Here is a 14,641-nt window from a genome sequence, read left to right as displayed (position 1 = left end):
TTTGGCTTGAGAGAAACAAACTAAGAAGTTAATGGAGAAGTTAGTTGGAAGCAGTTTTTAGAAATAAAAGAGAGCCAGAAAAAGCATAAGGGAATCAGTGGAGCACATGATGAACTTATTACTATGAAGAGAGAAAGCTAAGATAATGTTTTTCACTCCAAATGGGAGTTATTTTGATGAGTCATTATCAGCATTGATCAGCAAATATTAGAAAATTATTAAAGGAATCATGTAGATGGACAAGCAGAAGGACTAGAAGTTACGAAGAAGAACTGTGAAAGGTGAGGTGCAGAACTTTTTATAGGGGAGGAGATGGAAGGAAAAGTAATCTCAGGATCCAAAACCCCTTTTCCCGTCTCAGCTTTCGTCTTGGTAGACAGGACACTTTTTAGAAAACAGCTGTTTCTTCATCCATTTCTTCCTAGGTGCTATAGATTTCCTTCATTCTCACTTGTTTAGAGCTTTCAGGGGGAACCGTAGGTTTCCAGTCATCTCTTGAACCTCACTAAAATTTATAGCGCTTTTGTAATGTTTGTTTTTTTACTGGACCATAGCCATTGAGTTTGGGGTGTTTAAAGCAGGGAGTGAACAGGTACTATTAAAAAAAGAACACAGATCGCCTGACTAGGCGGTGGCACAGTGGATAGAGTGTCAGACTGGGATGCGGAAGGACCCAGGTTCGAGACCCCGGGGTTGCCAGCTTGGCTCATCTGGTCCCAAGGTCATTGGCTCGAGCGGGGGCGGGGGGGGGGTGTTACTCAGTCTGCTGAAGGCCCGTGGTGTGGTCATGGCACATATGAGAAAGCAATCAATGAACAACTAAGGTGTCGCAACGAAAAACTGACGATCGATGCTTCTCATCTCTGTTCCTGTCTGTCTGTCCCTATCTATCCCTCTATCTGACTCTCTCTCTGTCCCTGTAAAAAACAAACAAACAAAAAACCCCCCAAAAAACCACAGTTCCTTTGTCCAACCTTTTTTTTTTAATCGAAGTCATTTATTCTTTTAGTCATTCATTCTCTTGATTCATCCTTTTTAGTCTAGACATCCCTTAAAAATATTATTTCTTTAGGAATCCTATTTTATTTCAAGTTAGTGAAGCAGCTGACATCTCTTTTTGAGTACTGGGGCTTCAAATTTAAAAATAAGGGATTCTGTTCTTTTTTTTTATTTTATTTTTTAATTTTTTTCTTTAGTTGGAAACAGGGAGGCAGTCAGACAGAGTCCCGCATGCGCCCGACCGGGATCCACCCGGCATCCCTACCAGGGGGCGATGCTCTGCCCATCTGGGGCATCGCTCTGTTGCAACTAGAGCCATTCTAGCGCCTGAGGCAGAGGCCACAGAGCCATCCTCAGCGCCCGGGCCAACTTTGCTCCAATGGAGCCTTGGCTGCGGGAGGAGAAGAGAGAGACAGAGAGGAAGGAGAGGGGGAGGGGTGGAGAAGCAGATGGGCGCTTCTCCTGTGTGCCCTGGCTGGGAATTGAACCCGGGACTCCCGCACGCCAGGCCGATGCTCTACCACTGAGCCAACCGGCCAGGGCCAAGGGATTCTGTTCTTAATGAAATGAAGAAACTTATTTAAAATTACATTTCCTTTATCTGATTTACTCATGTTGCATATATGTTTAGTAGTGATTTTGACATTTTTAATATATTTGATATGCGTAGCTTCACTGCTCATGGAATAATTTCATTGAGATTTAATGAAAGCAGTTTGGTGTGGAATTAATGTATAATCCTTTTCTGACTTCCATTAGTGGCAAACAAGAACACTTTTCTTCTCTTTCTCTAAAATGCCTGTGGTTAAAAAAATATATCTTATTTCATTTCATAAGTTGGTTTTCAGACATTGCCTATAGATATGTCTCTTGATAGAAATACTTGTAATTTACCTGAACAGCAGTTGAGGAGGAAAATGCCCAATAGATTTTTTTTAAAAGAAAATTACTTTAATTCTCTAATTAAAAAGAAATCTCTCAGAACATATGTACCCTGATTTATCAATGTCACCCCATTAAAATTAAAAAATAAAGAAAAGCTCACCAGCTTGGACCTAAGGTCACAGACTCAAGCAAGGGGTTACTCGGTCTGCCGAAGGCCTGTGGTCAAGGCACATATGAGAAAGCAATCAATGAACAACTAAGGTGTCACAGCGTAAAACTGATGATTGAAAATTTTTTCTATTTAAAAAAAAAAAGAAAGAAATTGTCCTAATGTAGAAAAGTTAAATTATTAAAACAAAGAAAAAACTCAACATTTTACTATCTAGAATTAACCATTGTTAACCAGACTTTTCTTCACTCATCTGTATTAATAGCGACTGTATAATTATATGCATAGACTATGTAATTTTGCAGCCATTTTATTTAGTTGACTATGTAGGATGTGTAGTCTACTTCTGCATTTCTTAAAATTTCTCTGACTGCCATGGTCATTCCTGTGTCATTTTTCACACCTACCTTTCTTCACGCCATTAGTTACTAACTGCTACTTTTTTTATCATCTATTATTATATTTTGAATTTTGACTCCTGTTTATCTCCATTGTTACTAGGTGATAGTATCTATCCATGGTTAATTCAGGACATCATTTTTGTCTGAATGATTATATGAGGGTCATAAGTAATCTTTGTATTTTCTAATACATAGTCTACATTGCCATCTAAAATTCCCATCTGAATATTTCATACTCTTCTACTTAAAATCCTTCAATGGATTGTCCTTGTTTCCCGGGAAAAAATCCAAATTTTTTAGACGAACGTGTGTGACCCTTTGTGATTGGGTTTCTTTTTGCCTCTACAGCTTTATGTCTTGGTATTTCTTTAGTATATGAAAGAATTTGCTTCTGTAATGAACCATGAGCTGCTTCTATTGCTTCCATTAGTATAGCTCTTGTCATTGTTTTATACTTGTCTGTTTATTGTTGTTTTTTCCACCACACAGTGGTCTTCTGGGTAGGGATCTTGGCTTCCTAGCTTTTTCTCTCATGCCGAACATGGTACCTTATATAAGACTGACAACAAAATGCTTGCTCAATAAATAAAGTTAAAAGTGAAGATCTAGAATTATCTATAATGATTCTTTACATGTTACATGGCTGAACGCAGGGAGAATGATACTGAAATGGTAGAGAGGATGAGAGAAAATCCTTAGGAAATTGAATTAAGCAGAAATGCAAACTTTAGTTAGCTATGTATATCTTTAGTTAGTAAATAATTCTACATCAAAACCAATATGAAATTGTGTTTTGAATTGTTTTTGAACTCTCAATTGTTTTGATGAGAGTTGGCATGCATTTTTTAACTTGTAATAATTGAGTAGACATAATTTTTATAAATTCTTGTGAATTTCAGGAGTTAATAAGTAACTAGATGAATAGTGTTAAACTTAGTTTATAATTGCCTTTAAGTCCATTGTAGTCATATATTTTTATCCTAGAAGAAGTTTTAAAATTAGACTTTTAATAACTTTTTTGGATAAAATTGGTAAGTTGTGTATATGAGCCATGGTTCTAGACTGGTATTAGTATCTTTGATTATATCAATTCACTCTGAGAATGCCAAGGGGTAGGTTTAGGGAGTGACGTAGAGTGAGGAGATAACGGAGATATGTATAGGTGAAGATGTAAAACTAAGTATTGATGGAGGAGGCTACTTATGACTCAATAATTTATCACTAATTATGGGTTTATATTTTTAATTGCTGATAAACTTTAATTTGATATCCAAGTGATATCCAAATATTTATACACCCTGTCTCTCATATACACAAATGTTTTAGGCATATAGATTTTACATATAAGGGAGAGCAGATAGGTAAAGGAGTGTAGGTATGATGAACTTGGTAGATTTGATACTACAAAGGTGTTTGTGATACCGTGTAATTGCATTTAGCAAAAAATAGATTCAAAATAATTTTGTATATGATGTTTTTCTCTTTTAAATAATTTTGTTATAATAATGCTCCTGTGAGGAATTCTTGAAAGAAAATTTGGGTAAATGAAAGAAAGACTAAGTATGTTTTCTTTTTTCTTTTTCCATTTCTAAAGAGCCAAATTAACATCAGATGCAGAGAAGGAATCAGTAATGATGTTTGGACGGAACCTTCGCCAGCTTCTTTTAACAAGCCCTGTTCCAGGGCGCACCTTGATGGGCGTGGATCCTGGTTACAAACATGGCTGTAAATTAGCTATAATTTCTCCTACCAGTAAGTATGTCTTTTAGCTTTTATATAAAAGTTGTTTGGTCATATGTTTCACTTAATAGATGTTTCATGAAGATTTGGAAATAATATTAATATTCAAGTCTTAGAAAATGGTTTTTTCATGTACAGGGATATGGGAACCAAAGAATCCAGCTTCATATTTGTCTTATTTGTTGACCAAACACCTCAATATATTGCCATCATTTATGCTCTTCTCTTATGTTATGATGGACATTGAAGATTAACTGAGCTCAGACTTTAACAGTCTCTTTCTCTGATAACTTGTTTATTGTGATGTATTTGGTGACACATTTTAAGTCTGTATATATTTTAAATAACACAAGACGTTTTTATTGTTTTGACCAGTACATTTTTTTCTATTACATATTTATCCTTTCTATTACTCTTCACTTCATTTTTCTACATTTCTCTGTTTTCATTTGAGATAATTTTCTTTCTGCCTAAAACTCTAGGCAGTTATTTTCTTTTTTCTTTATTCATTTTAGAGAGAGAGAGAGAGAAGGGGGGAGGAGCAGGAAGCATCATCTCCCATATGTCCCTTGACTAGGCAAGCCCAGGGTTTCAAACTGGCGAACTCAGTGTTCCAGGTCGATGATTTATCCACTGAACCACCACAGGTCAGATCTAGGCAGTTATTTTCAGTGTGGATCAGTTGGGACAAATAGTCTCAGTTTTTGTTTGTCTGAAAAAGTTTCTGATTTGCCTTTAGTTTTGAAGAATATTTTTTCTGAGTGTAGAATTTAAGATTGGCAATATTTTAAAGATGTCATTCCATTTTCCTATGGGTTTTAAAAAATGTTTTATTTTAAAAAATTTTTAATTTATTGGGGTGACATTGGTTAATAAAGAGTATATGTTTCACGTGCACAATTCTTTTTTTATTTTTATTTATTTATTTTTAATTTTTTCTTAGGTGAGAAGCAGAGTGATATACTCCTGCATGCATCCCGACCAGGGTAATGCTCTGCCCATCTGGAGCCATTGCTTTGTTGCCTGGCAGTCGAGCTATTTTAGTGTCTGAGGCAAGGCCATGGAGCCATCCTCAGCGCCAGGGCCAACTTGCTCTAACCAAGCCATGGCTGCAGGAGGCGAAGAGAAAGAGAGATAGAGAGAGAGAGAGAGAGAGAAGGGGAGAGAGAGAGAGAAGGAAAAGGGGGAGGTGTGGAGAAGCATATGGTCACTTTTTCTGTGTGCCCTGACCAGGAATCTAACCCAGGACGTCCGTATGCCAGGCCGACGCTCTAACACTGAGCCAAATGGCCAGGGCCTCAAGTGCACAATTCTACTATATGATATAGCACTGTGTACCTACCACCCAAAGTTGAATCTTCTGCTGTCACCATATATTTGATATAGGGTTATCTAGCTAGCTAGTTAGTTTTGTTATTTATTTTTGTTATTATAGTCTCTTGAGAAGGCAGCCAAAAATCTTATTTCCTCTGGCTGCAAAGATTTCTTCTTTGTGGTTTTAAGATGTTTTCTTAAGACATTATTATTATCATTGTTATTTATTTGTATTTGGCATAACTTCTGCTTGGGGTTTATGGAGGTTCTTGCATCTCCTTTTGGAATTCCAACTATATATATGTGCATTAAACCTTTCAATTCCTCTTCTTTCTATTTTTCATTCTTTTATATTTTCTCTCCCTTTTTTAAAATTTATTTTTTATTAAGTGAGAGGCAGGGAGGCAGACAGACAGACTCCCACATGTACCAGGACCAGAATCCACTCAGTAAGCCCCCTACAGTGTGATGCCACTGCTCTGCAACCTAGCTATTTTAGTGTCTGAGGCAAGGCTTTGGAGACATTATCAGTGCCCAGTGCCAATTTCCTTGAACCCTTTGAGCCATTGCTGTGAGGGGTGGGGAGAAAGAGAGAGAGAGAGAGAGAGAGAGAAAGGAAGAGAGAAAGAAAGGGGAGGTGTGGAGAAGCAGATGGTTGCTTCTCCTGTGTGCCCTGACCGGGGATCGAACCCAGGACATCCACATGCTGGGCTGACGCTCTACTGCTAAGCCAACCTACCAGGGCCAATTTTCTTTTTTCTCTTGATTGGCTTTAAGTTCATTAATTCTCTGTATCTGCTATTAAATTCATCCATTGAGTTCTTTATTTAAGTTCTTATGTTTCAAGTTTTGGAATTCGTATCTGATACTTACAAAAAATAGATTACACTTCTGTGGTGAACTTCATCTTTTTTTTTTTGTATCTTTCTGAAGCTGGAAACGGGGAGAGACAGTCAGACAGACTCCCGCATGCGCCCGACCGGGATCCACCTGGCACGCCCACCAGGGGGCGATGCTCTGCCGCAACCAGAGCCACTCGAGCGCCTGGGGCAGAGGCCAAGGAGCCATCCCCAGCGCCCGGGCCATCTTTGCTCCAATAGAGCCTCGGCTGCGGGAGGGGAAGAGAAAGACAGAGAGGAAGGAGAGGGGGAGGGGTGGAGAAGCAGACGGGCGCTTCTCCTGTGTGCCCTGGCCAGGAATCGAACCTGGGACTTCTGCACGCCAGGCCGACCTCTACCACTGAGCCAACCAGCCAGGGCTTGAACTTCATCTTTTAACTTTTTTTAAATCTTTTAAATTTTTTTATTTTTACCTTCTATATCTCTTAAGGCATTTACTATTATGTTTATTTTTATAGGTTTTTTTTTTTTCCTTGGTTTAGGTTTTCGATTCTGAAATAATTTTTTCTTCATGTCTAACTCATTCCTAAGTTCTTTCATCTCATTTCTGAGGTTTTTCTAGTTCTGATTTATGTTATTCTCATTTCCTATAGTTTTTTTTTGTAGCTTGTTCTTATATATTAGGTTATAGTATTTCTCTGTTTTTGTGGGCAAGGTCATCATACTAGTCTTTTATTTTTTGTTTTAAAATAATCATTTCATATGAAATTTGACTGATTCTTTTCTTTTAATTAGTGTTACATAATATTAGTGTTCCTCAACTTTTAGGGTGGAAAGCTAGGTCATGAAAGGTTTTTTAGCTATGTATCTGTAGAACTGTCATTTCTATTTCCCCCCCAAAATTATTGGGGAAAAAACTAAATGTAAATAGAAATATAATTTTCTATTTTCTGGAATCTGCTTCCCTGTTGCCTTCTTCCCTTTTACCTAGACTCTTTTTCTTTGCTCATACTATCCTTACCTTATTCAATATTGATCTGATTTACAACAGTTCCTCCTCAATATGGGGTTTTGTATTGAAAAGAATATCCTACTGGTTAGTTTCAACAGTTCATAGAGATCAGAGCTTTCCAATCTGTTCTGAACTTACTGGGCAGCCTTTGTACCGACTTATACATTAGAGTATGCAAAGGTGGGTTTTTTTTGTATGTGTCCATCACCCCAGTTTCAGTTCCTGTTCTCAAACAGACCTGTTGTAATTTTCAGGGGAGTACCTTTGGACTTTGGAATTTTGCTTAGTCTTATGAGATGCTCTCTGCTTCCTCCCACAGAATGTTGATGCTTGTAGGTTTTCAGTTGTCCGTGCATCGTTCCCACATCCTCATCCTTTGAGTTTTGCAGGGATACTTTGTTTTAAATTGGCTGTCCTAGTTGCTCCTTTTTTATGCTATGTATTTTTGCAATAAATAGGAAGTATATTTTACAATTTTTTTTTCTATATTGATCCGTTGAGCTGTTACGGCTTTTATCTTTTTCTGTGTTTGTGTTACCTATAGTATGATTCTTTTTAAAATTTTACACACACACATACACATATCTTCAGTCTGTGTTAGTACGACTTTTTCAAGAAGTTATCCATTTCATTATTTAATCTAAATTAACAAAGTTGTTTATAGTACTCTATCTTTTAAATCTGTTAGAGAGAGAGGAAGTGAGAGAGAAAAGGAAACATCGATTTGTTGTTCTACTTATTTAAGTATAGTTTGGTTGATTCTTGTATATGAACCCACAACCTTGGTTTATTGGGACGATGCTGTAAACAACTGAGCTACCTGGCCAGGGCCTGTTTTTTATTTTATTAATTTTTTTCTTTTAAACGAGAGACAGATAAATATAGAGAAGGACAGACAGACAGGAAGGAAGAGAGATGAGAAGCATCAACTCATAGTTGCAGCACTGTTCATTGATTACTTTCTCATATGTGCCTTGACTCGGGGGCTCCAGCCAAGCCAGTGACCCTTTGCTTAAGGCAGCGAGCTTGGCCTCAAGCTAGTGACCATGGGATAATGTCTATGATCCCACGTTCAAGCTGGTGAACCTGCACTCAAGCCGGTGACCTTGGGGTTTTGAACTTGGGTCCTAAGCGTCCCAGGCCAATACTCTATCCTCTGTGCCACTGCCTGGTCAGGCAATTCTTTATTTTTTTAGAGACAGAGAGAGGAAGGGACAGAGAGGGAAGAGGGAAGGGAAGTATTCATTTGTTGTTCTACTCAGTCATGCATTCATTGGTTGCTTCCCATGTGTGCTCTGACTGGGGATCAAACCCGCAACCTTGTTTCAGGACAATTCTCTTAACCGCCGGCCAGGGCCTAATTTCTGTTTTTAATTTTTTCATTTCCTACCTTTCATTTTCTTTGAGATTATTCTATTGTTCTTTTCCTTGGTCACTTAGGTCATCATTATTTCTATTCTTTAGGTAATTACCCCCAAATTTTAAAATAAATTTTTAGCTAAAACATAATAAAGTATAGAAAAGCTCACAATTCATATATATGTAGCTGAAAAAAACTACAGTGGTAAAAGAAATTTACATATCTACAATCCAAAGAAGAAATACAAATAACACTTCTCATGTATAGTAAATATTCAGTAAATGTTAGCTTTTACTATTATTGATGTTTAGTATTATTAAAAATTAATAGTGATTTTATGTAGCAAAATAGAGTCCTTGTAACTTGGGAAGTAACAACTTCATAGTGCTTAGGGAGAAACTGATTTGATGAATATGGATGATTCAGACTTCATTTTAAAAGACAAACCAGTTCTCTTTTCTGTTTCAGCTGGCTTAATCAGATTATTATTGTATTATGTTTTGTAATTTCTCCTAAATTGGCTTATTCTTTTTATTTTTTTCTAAGGTCAGATACTTCATACTGATGTGGTTTACTTGCATTGTGGACAAGGCTTCCGAGAAGCAGAGAAAATAAAGAGGCTTTTGCTGAATTTCAAGTATGAAAATAAGTAATCTTTTGAGTACTTCAGTTGCTCAGCCAATCAGACATTCATTTGGAGCCCCTAATTTGGAGGGAGGGATTCAGGGGCTACCTTGCCAAGAGAGGAGGAACCATGTAAAACAGTGCGGGGCAAACTGCTGGAGAACTCTACATTTGGAGACTCCAGAGGAATTCTCCCTCTTCCACCTTTCTAAACAAAGTGGTAATATGATGAGCAAAGTGAGCATTTTATTTCTCTGTCTGGGCCTTTACTATCTTCCTTTTTCCCTTCCTCTCTCCCTTTTTTTTTTTTTTTTTGTATTTTTCTGAAGCTGGAAACAGGGAGAGACAGTCAGACAGACTCCCGCATGCGACCGACCGGGATCCACCCGGCACGCCCACCAGGGGCGACGCTCTGCCCACCAGGGGGCAATGCTCTGCCCCTCCGGGGCGTCGCTCTGCCGAGACCAGAGCCACTCTAGCGCCTGGGGCAGAGGCCAAGGAGCCATCTCCAGCGCCCGGGCCATCTTTGCTCCAATGGAGCCTTGGCTGCGGGAGGGGAAGAGAGAGACAGAGAGGAGGGGGGGGGTGAAGAAGCAAATGGGCGCTTCTCCTATGTGCCCTGGCTGGGAATCGAACCCGGGTCCCCTGCATGCCAGGTCGACGCTCTACCGCTGAGCCAACCGGCCAGGGCCCCTCTCTCCCTTTTTTTTTTTTTTCTTTCCTTCCTTTCTCATGGATCTGAAGACTGGATGTGGTAGTAGTTAGAAACTTCAGAGATTGACAGCATATCATATAATTCAGTCATAATGTCTTTATTATGGCTTAGAATTCACTTAACCATGTCCAAATTAGGTTCCTCCTGGATGGGAAGAAAGTTGACTGTTCTTGAGGTGTGTGACAGTAAAATATTTCTCCACCTCCTGCCATACCAAATGAAGAAGCAGTGGTTTTTATTTTATATAAGTCTGTCTCCCTTTTGAAACAGGAGAGGTTGCTTGGGTATATGAGTGGATATGAGCATCGTACGATAGTGTTTGTACCTTCTCTTCTGATTGATTTAAAAGCGTGCCTTGAGCTCATCCTGCTTCTCCTCCTGTTTCTCCCTTGAAGCTGCAGCACGGTGGTGATTGGAAATGGAACGGCCTGCCGGGAAACAGAGGCTTACTTTGCTGACCTGATAATGAAAAACTACTTTGCACCACTGGATGTTGTTTACTGGTAAGAATGTTAGAAATGTTTGTTTTCTTTGAGAGCCAAAGGAACTTTCCAGGTTCTGTGATATTTTTTCACTTTTCTTTTTAAAATATATGTGCCTTCCCCTCAACTACCTCTTGCTGTTCACCAGAGCTTTGCAGGACAATATAAAGTGTCTGTCTCTTGCAGAAATTTGAGTTTCAGAATCCTGAAACCTCAGAAGCAGCAAGTTACGGTTTACTTGGTTTCATGGGATTTTTCCAGCCTTTACAGTGTGTGAGGGCTCTGTTTAACCATGGACTTAGAAGTAGGACTGGATAACTTAGCTTTCTCTCCAAGTTTTGATGCCTATGAATCATTGGGCTTCAGAACTGAGAACCTAGGTAAGTATTACAAAATTAAAGCATTCTATAGTTCCTTTCTTACTTGTCTCTTTATCGCAGGCTTTCATTTTAGGTTGGCGTCCAGTTAGCGTGACCCACTTAGATCTTCCGTAGTTCTGCTTTCCTTCACGGTTGTTTTCTTACTTTGTCTCGGGACTTCAAATAGCTATGCTTACCATTTTAATCCACAGTACAACATTGATTCCTGCAAGGTTTAATTGTAGGAGAGAAGATAGTTATAAAGACTGATATATTTAAGGGAGAACACGCAAGAGACGTCTCCCACTACTTTTTTTTTTTTTTTTTTTTTCATTTTTCTGAAGCTGGAAACAGGGAGAGACAGTCAGACAGACTCCCGCATGCGACCGACCGGGATCCACCCGGCACGCCCACCAGGGGCGACGCTCTGCCCACCAGGGGGCGATGCTCTGCCCATCCTGGGCGTTGCCATGTTGCGACCAGAGCCACTCTAGCGCCTGAGGCAGAGGCCACAGAGCCATCCCCAGCGCCCGGGCCATCTTTGCTCCAATGGAGCCTCGGCTGCGGGAGGGGAGGAGAGAGACAGAGAGGAAAGCGCGGCGGAGGGGTGGAGAAGCAAATGGGCGCTTCTCCTGTGTGCCCTGGCCGGAATTGAACCCGGGTCCTCCGCACGCTAGGCCGACGCTCTACCGCTGAGCCAACCGGCCAGGGCCTCCCACTGCTTTTTGAGAAACCTACCAATACAGTATACTAAGCTCATGAGTATGTGACTAACAACATCAACAGAGCAAAACAAAAACAAAAAAAACCAACACAGGAGGAAGAATTCTGACTCATTTAGAAAGGGTAGAAGAAAGGGGCCTTCTATGTATTGTAGTATTTCATGTGTCAAATAGTAATTAAGATGTTAGGAAAACAAACTCAGGATAACCAGTTGGGATTAGAAGGTGCCATGGGATCATGGTTTAGAAAAGGACCAGATTTAAAAGTCTGCCTCAGCGCTTCCCACCCGCTCTGTTCCTTCTTGTTCAGGTTGGTTTGGGGATTACTGTGGATTTTTATATTCTGGGAACTGCTCATACATACCCAGTGCTTTTGAGAACCTAACAGGGACTTGACATAGCTGATTCAGTTTATTTCAGGCAAATTCTCGTATTTCTTCTTAGCTTGTTCCATTTATTTGATACATATATCTTGTATACATTTACAGTAATTATAAATAGAATTTTCAAATCATTAAAAATATTAAATAGCAAAGACTTCTTGAATTTCATCTGAATTTACTGATAGAGAATCCCTTTATTGAACTTTCAGCAGTGATTATAGTAGCAAGAGAGCGAGCTTTGAAATTAGACAACTCTGGGTACATCCTTTGTGTGTTTTGTTGTTTTTTTAGCAACAGACAGAGAAAGAGATAAGGATAGATAGACAGGAAGGGAGAGAGGGAAGAAGCATCAACTCATAGTTGTGGCATCTTAGGTGTTCATTGATTGCTTTCTCATATGTGCCGTGACTGGGGGGCTCCAGCTAAGCCAGTGACCCCATGCTCAAGCCAGCGATCCCATGCTCAAGCTCGTAAGCCCCTCCTCAAACTGGATGTACCCACGCTCAAGCCAGCAACCTCAGGGTTTTGAACCTTGGTCTTCTGCATCCCAGGCTGACATTCTGTCTACTGCGCCTCCATCTGGTCAGGCTGGGCACATCTTTTGTTGTTACCATTTGCTAGTTATGCAAGTTGGGGAAAGTTACTCTGCCTCTCTGAGCCGTACTTTCAACTTCCCTTTCCTTCATCATTAAAATGGAGAATGTTTTTGCTTTCAGTAACATACTGAAGTTTTCTTCATAATTAGATAGTAAATATTAAAACTTTCTTTTGTATTTATCTCTTTTTTGTGTTTCTATTAAGAATTACTTTATTAGATGGGCTCTCTACTCTCTGGGTATCACAGGAGTTTTGGTCTTGCGACCCTTCATTTCCTTAACAGGGGCCCCTTAAATAAAAAATATTAAAAAAAGAATTACTTTATTAAATCACTTGATTGATATCTCTATGAAAGAGCACTTTTTTTTTTTATTTTGAGGGAGAGACGGAAGGGAGAGAAATGAGAAGCATCAGCTCATAGTTGCAGCACTTAGTTGTTCATTGATTGCTTTTCGTAAGTGCCTTGACAGGGGTTTGGAGGCTCTAGCTGAGCCAGTGACCCTGGGTTCAAGCCAGTGACCTTGGGCTTCAAGCCAGTGATCATGGAATCATGTCACTGATCCTACAACAAAGGAGCACTTTTTTTGTTTGTTTGTTTTTTTCTGAAGTTGAAAATGAAGAGGCAGTCAGACAGACTCCCGCATGCGCCCGACCGGGATCCACCTGGCACGCCCACCAGGGGGCGATGCTCTGCCCATCTGGGGCGTCGCTCTGTTGCAACCAGAGCCATTCTAGCGCCTGAGGCAGAGGCCACAGAGCCATCCTCAGCGCCTGGGCCAACTTCGCTCCAATGGAGCCTTGGCTGTGGGAGGGAAAGAGAAAGAGAGGAAGGAGAGGGCGAGGGGTGGAGAAGCAGATGGGCGCTTCTCCTGTGTGCCCTGGCCGGGAATCGAACCTGGGACTCCTGCATATCAGGCCGACGCTCTACCACTGAGCCAACCGTCCAGGGCCAGGAGCACTTTTTTAACATTAATTTTGCTCCATAGTCATGGTACAGACTTCTTTTATTGTTTATAATTGGCTTTTCAGTTGATTCTCTTGGATTTCTAGGTATATGGCCATATCATCTGCACAAAGTGATTAATTTATCAATTCCTTTTCAAGTATTTGACCTTTGAATTTTCTTCTCTTGCTTACTGCAGTCTTGGAAAAGCTATTAAATAATACTTTTAATGGAATTCTTTTACTTTGATCAGATTGCTAGTGTTTCCCTTAACTTTTATACTGGCTTTTGTATGTTTTTAAAACATAATTTAGAGCAAATAGTCTTTATTTACATGTTTTAAAAATATTTATTAAGCCCTTGGCCAATTGGCTCAGTGGGGAGAGCATCAGCCTGGCATATGGATGTCCCAGGTTCGATTCCTGTTCAGGGCACATGAGAGAAGCGACCAGTTTCCTCTCTCCCCTTCCCTCTCCCCCTTCTTTTCCTCTTCTCCTCCTGAAGCTAGTGACTCAGTTGGTTTCAGCTTTGGCCCTGGTGCTGAGGATAGCTCCATTGATCTGAGCATTGACCTCAGGCACTAAAAAAATAGCTTTGTTTTAATTCAAGCATTAGCCCAAGATGGGGGTTGCCAGGTGGATCCCAGTCAGGGTGCATGCAGGAGTCAGTCTCACTATCTCTCCTCCTCTCACCTAAAAAAAAATATATATATATATATATATATATATATATATACACACACACACATACATATATATATGTTTATTACTATATAAATTTTATTATATTACTATATATTATTGTTTTAAATTAAAAAATGAAAGATCACATTTATGCTTTTTCAGAAATTTGCTGTAATCACATGGCTTTTTTTCCTATTTTTGACCTATCAATATGCTAAATTGTAGTAGTAGATTTCCTACAGTAGAGTCATCTTTGCAATTTTATTTGAACTCCATTTTGTCATAGTGTATTGTTCTTTTAATGTACTATTGGGATATATTTGTTAATATTTTTAATGAGCTTTTACAGTCCTAAACAACACAAATAACTAATCAGAATTTATAGTAAATACCATTATTTTGAAATTTAATATG

At 39.4% G+C, this 14,641-nt stretch overlaps 1 protein-coding gene and 1 non-coding gene across 3 annotated transcripts in view; one reads left to right on the top strand and one right to left on the bottom strand.

Annotated features, from left to right (window-relative positions):
• Nucleotides 1-14,641, top strand: part of SRBD1 (S1 RNA binding domain 1) — a 219,140-nt gene that overhangs the window by 49,361 nt on the left and 155,138 nt on the right. For both annotated transcript variants that reach the window (XM_066267044.1, XM_066267043.1), the window contains exons 12-14: nt 4,049-4,206; nt 9,266-9,356; nt 10,454-10,561. In XM_066267044.1, the coding sequence (XP_066123141.1) occupies nt 4,049-4,206; nt 9,266-9,356; nt 10,454-10,561 (357 nt within the window). The remainder of the gene's footprint in view (nt 1-4,048; nt 4,207-9,265; nt 9,357-10,453; nt 10,562-14,641) is intronic.
• On the bottom strand, nt 13,476-13,551 carry TRNAI-GAU (transfer RNA isoleucine (anticodon GAU)). Its single transcript has one exon. It is a non-coding gene; the product is annotated as a tRNA-Ile (tRNA).

The sequence above is a fragment of the Saccopteryx bilineata genome, chromosome 3 (genome assembly GCF_036850765.1).
Source record: "Saccopteryx bilineata isolate mSacBil1 chromosome 3, mSacBil1_pri_phased_curated, whole genome shotgun sequence".
In the NCBI taxonomy this organism is placed as follows: domain Eukaryota; kingdom Metazoa; phylum Chordata; class Mammalia; order Chiroptera; family Emballonuridae; genus Saccopteryx; species Saccopteryx bilineata.
This window is presented reverse-complemented; position numbering and strand designations above follow the sequence as displayed.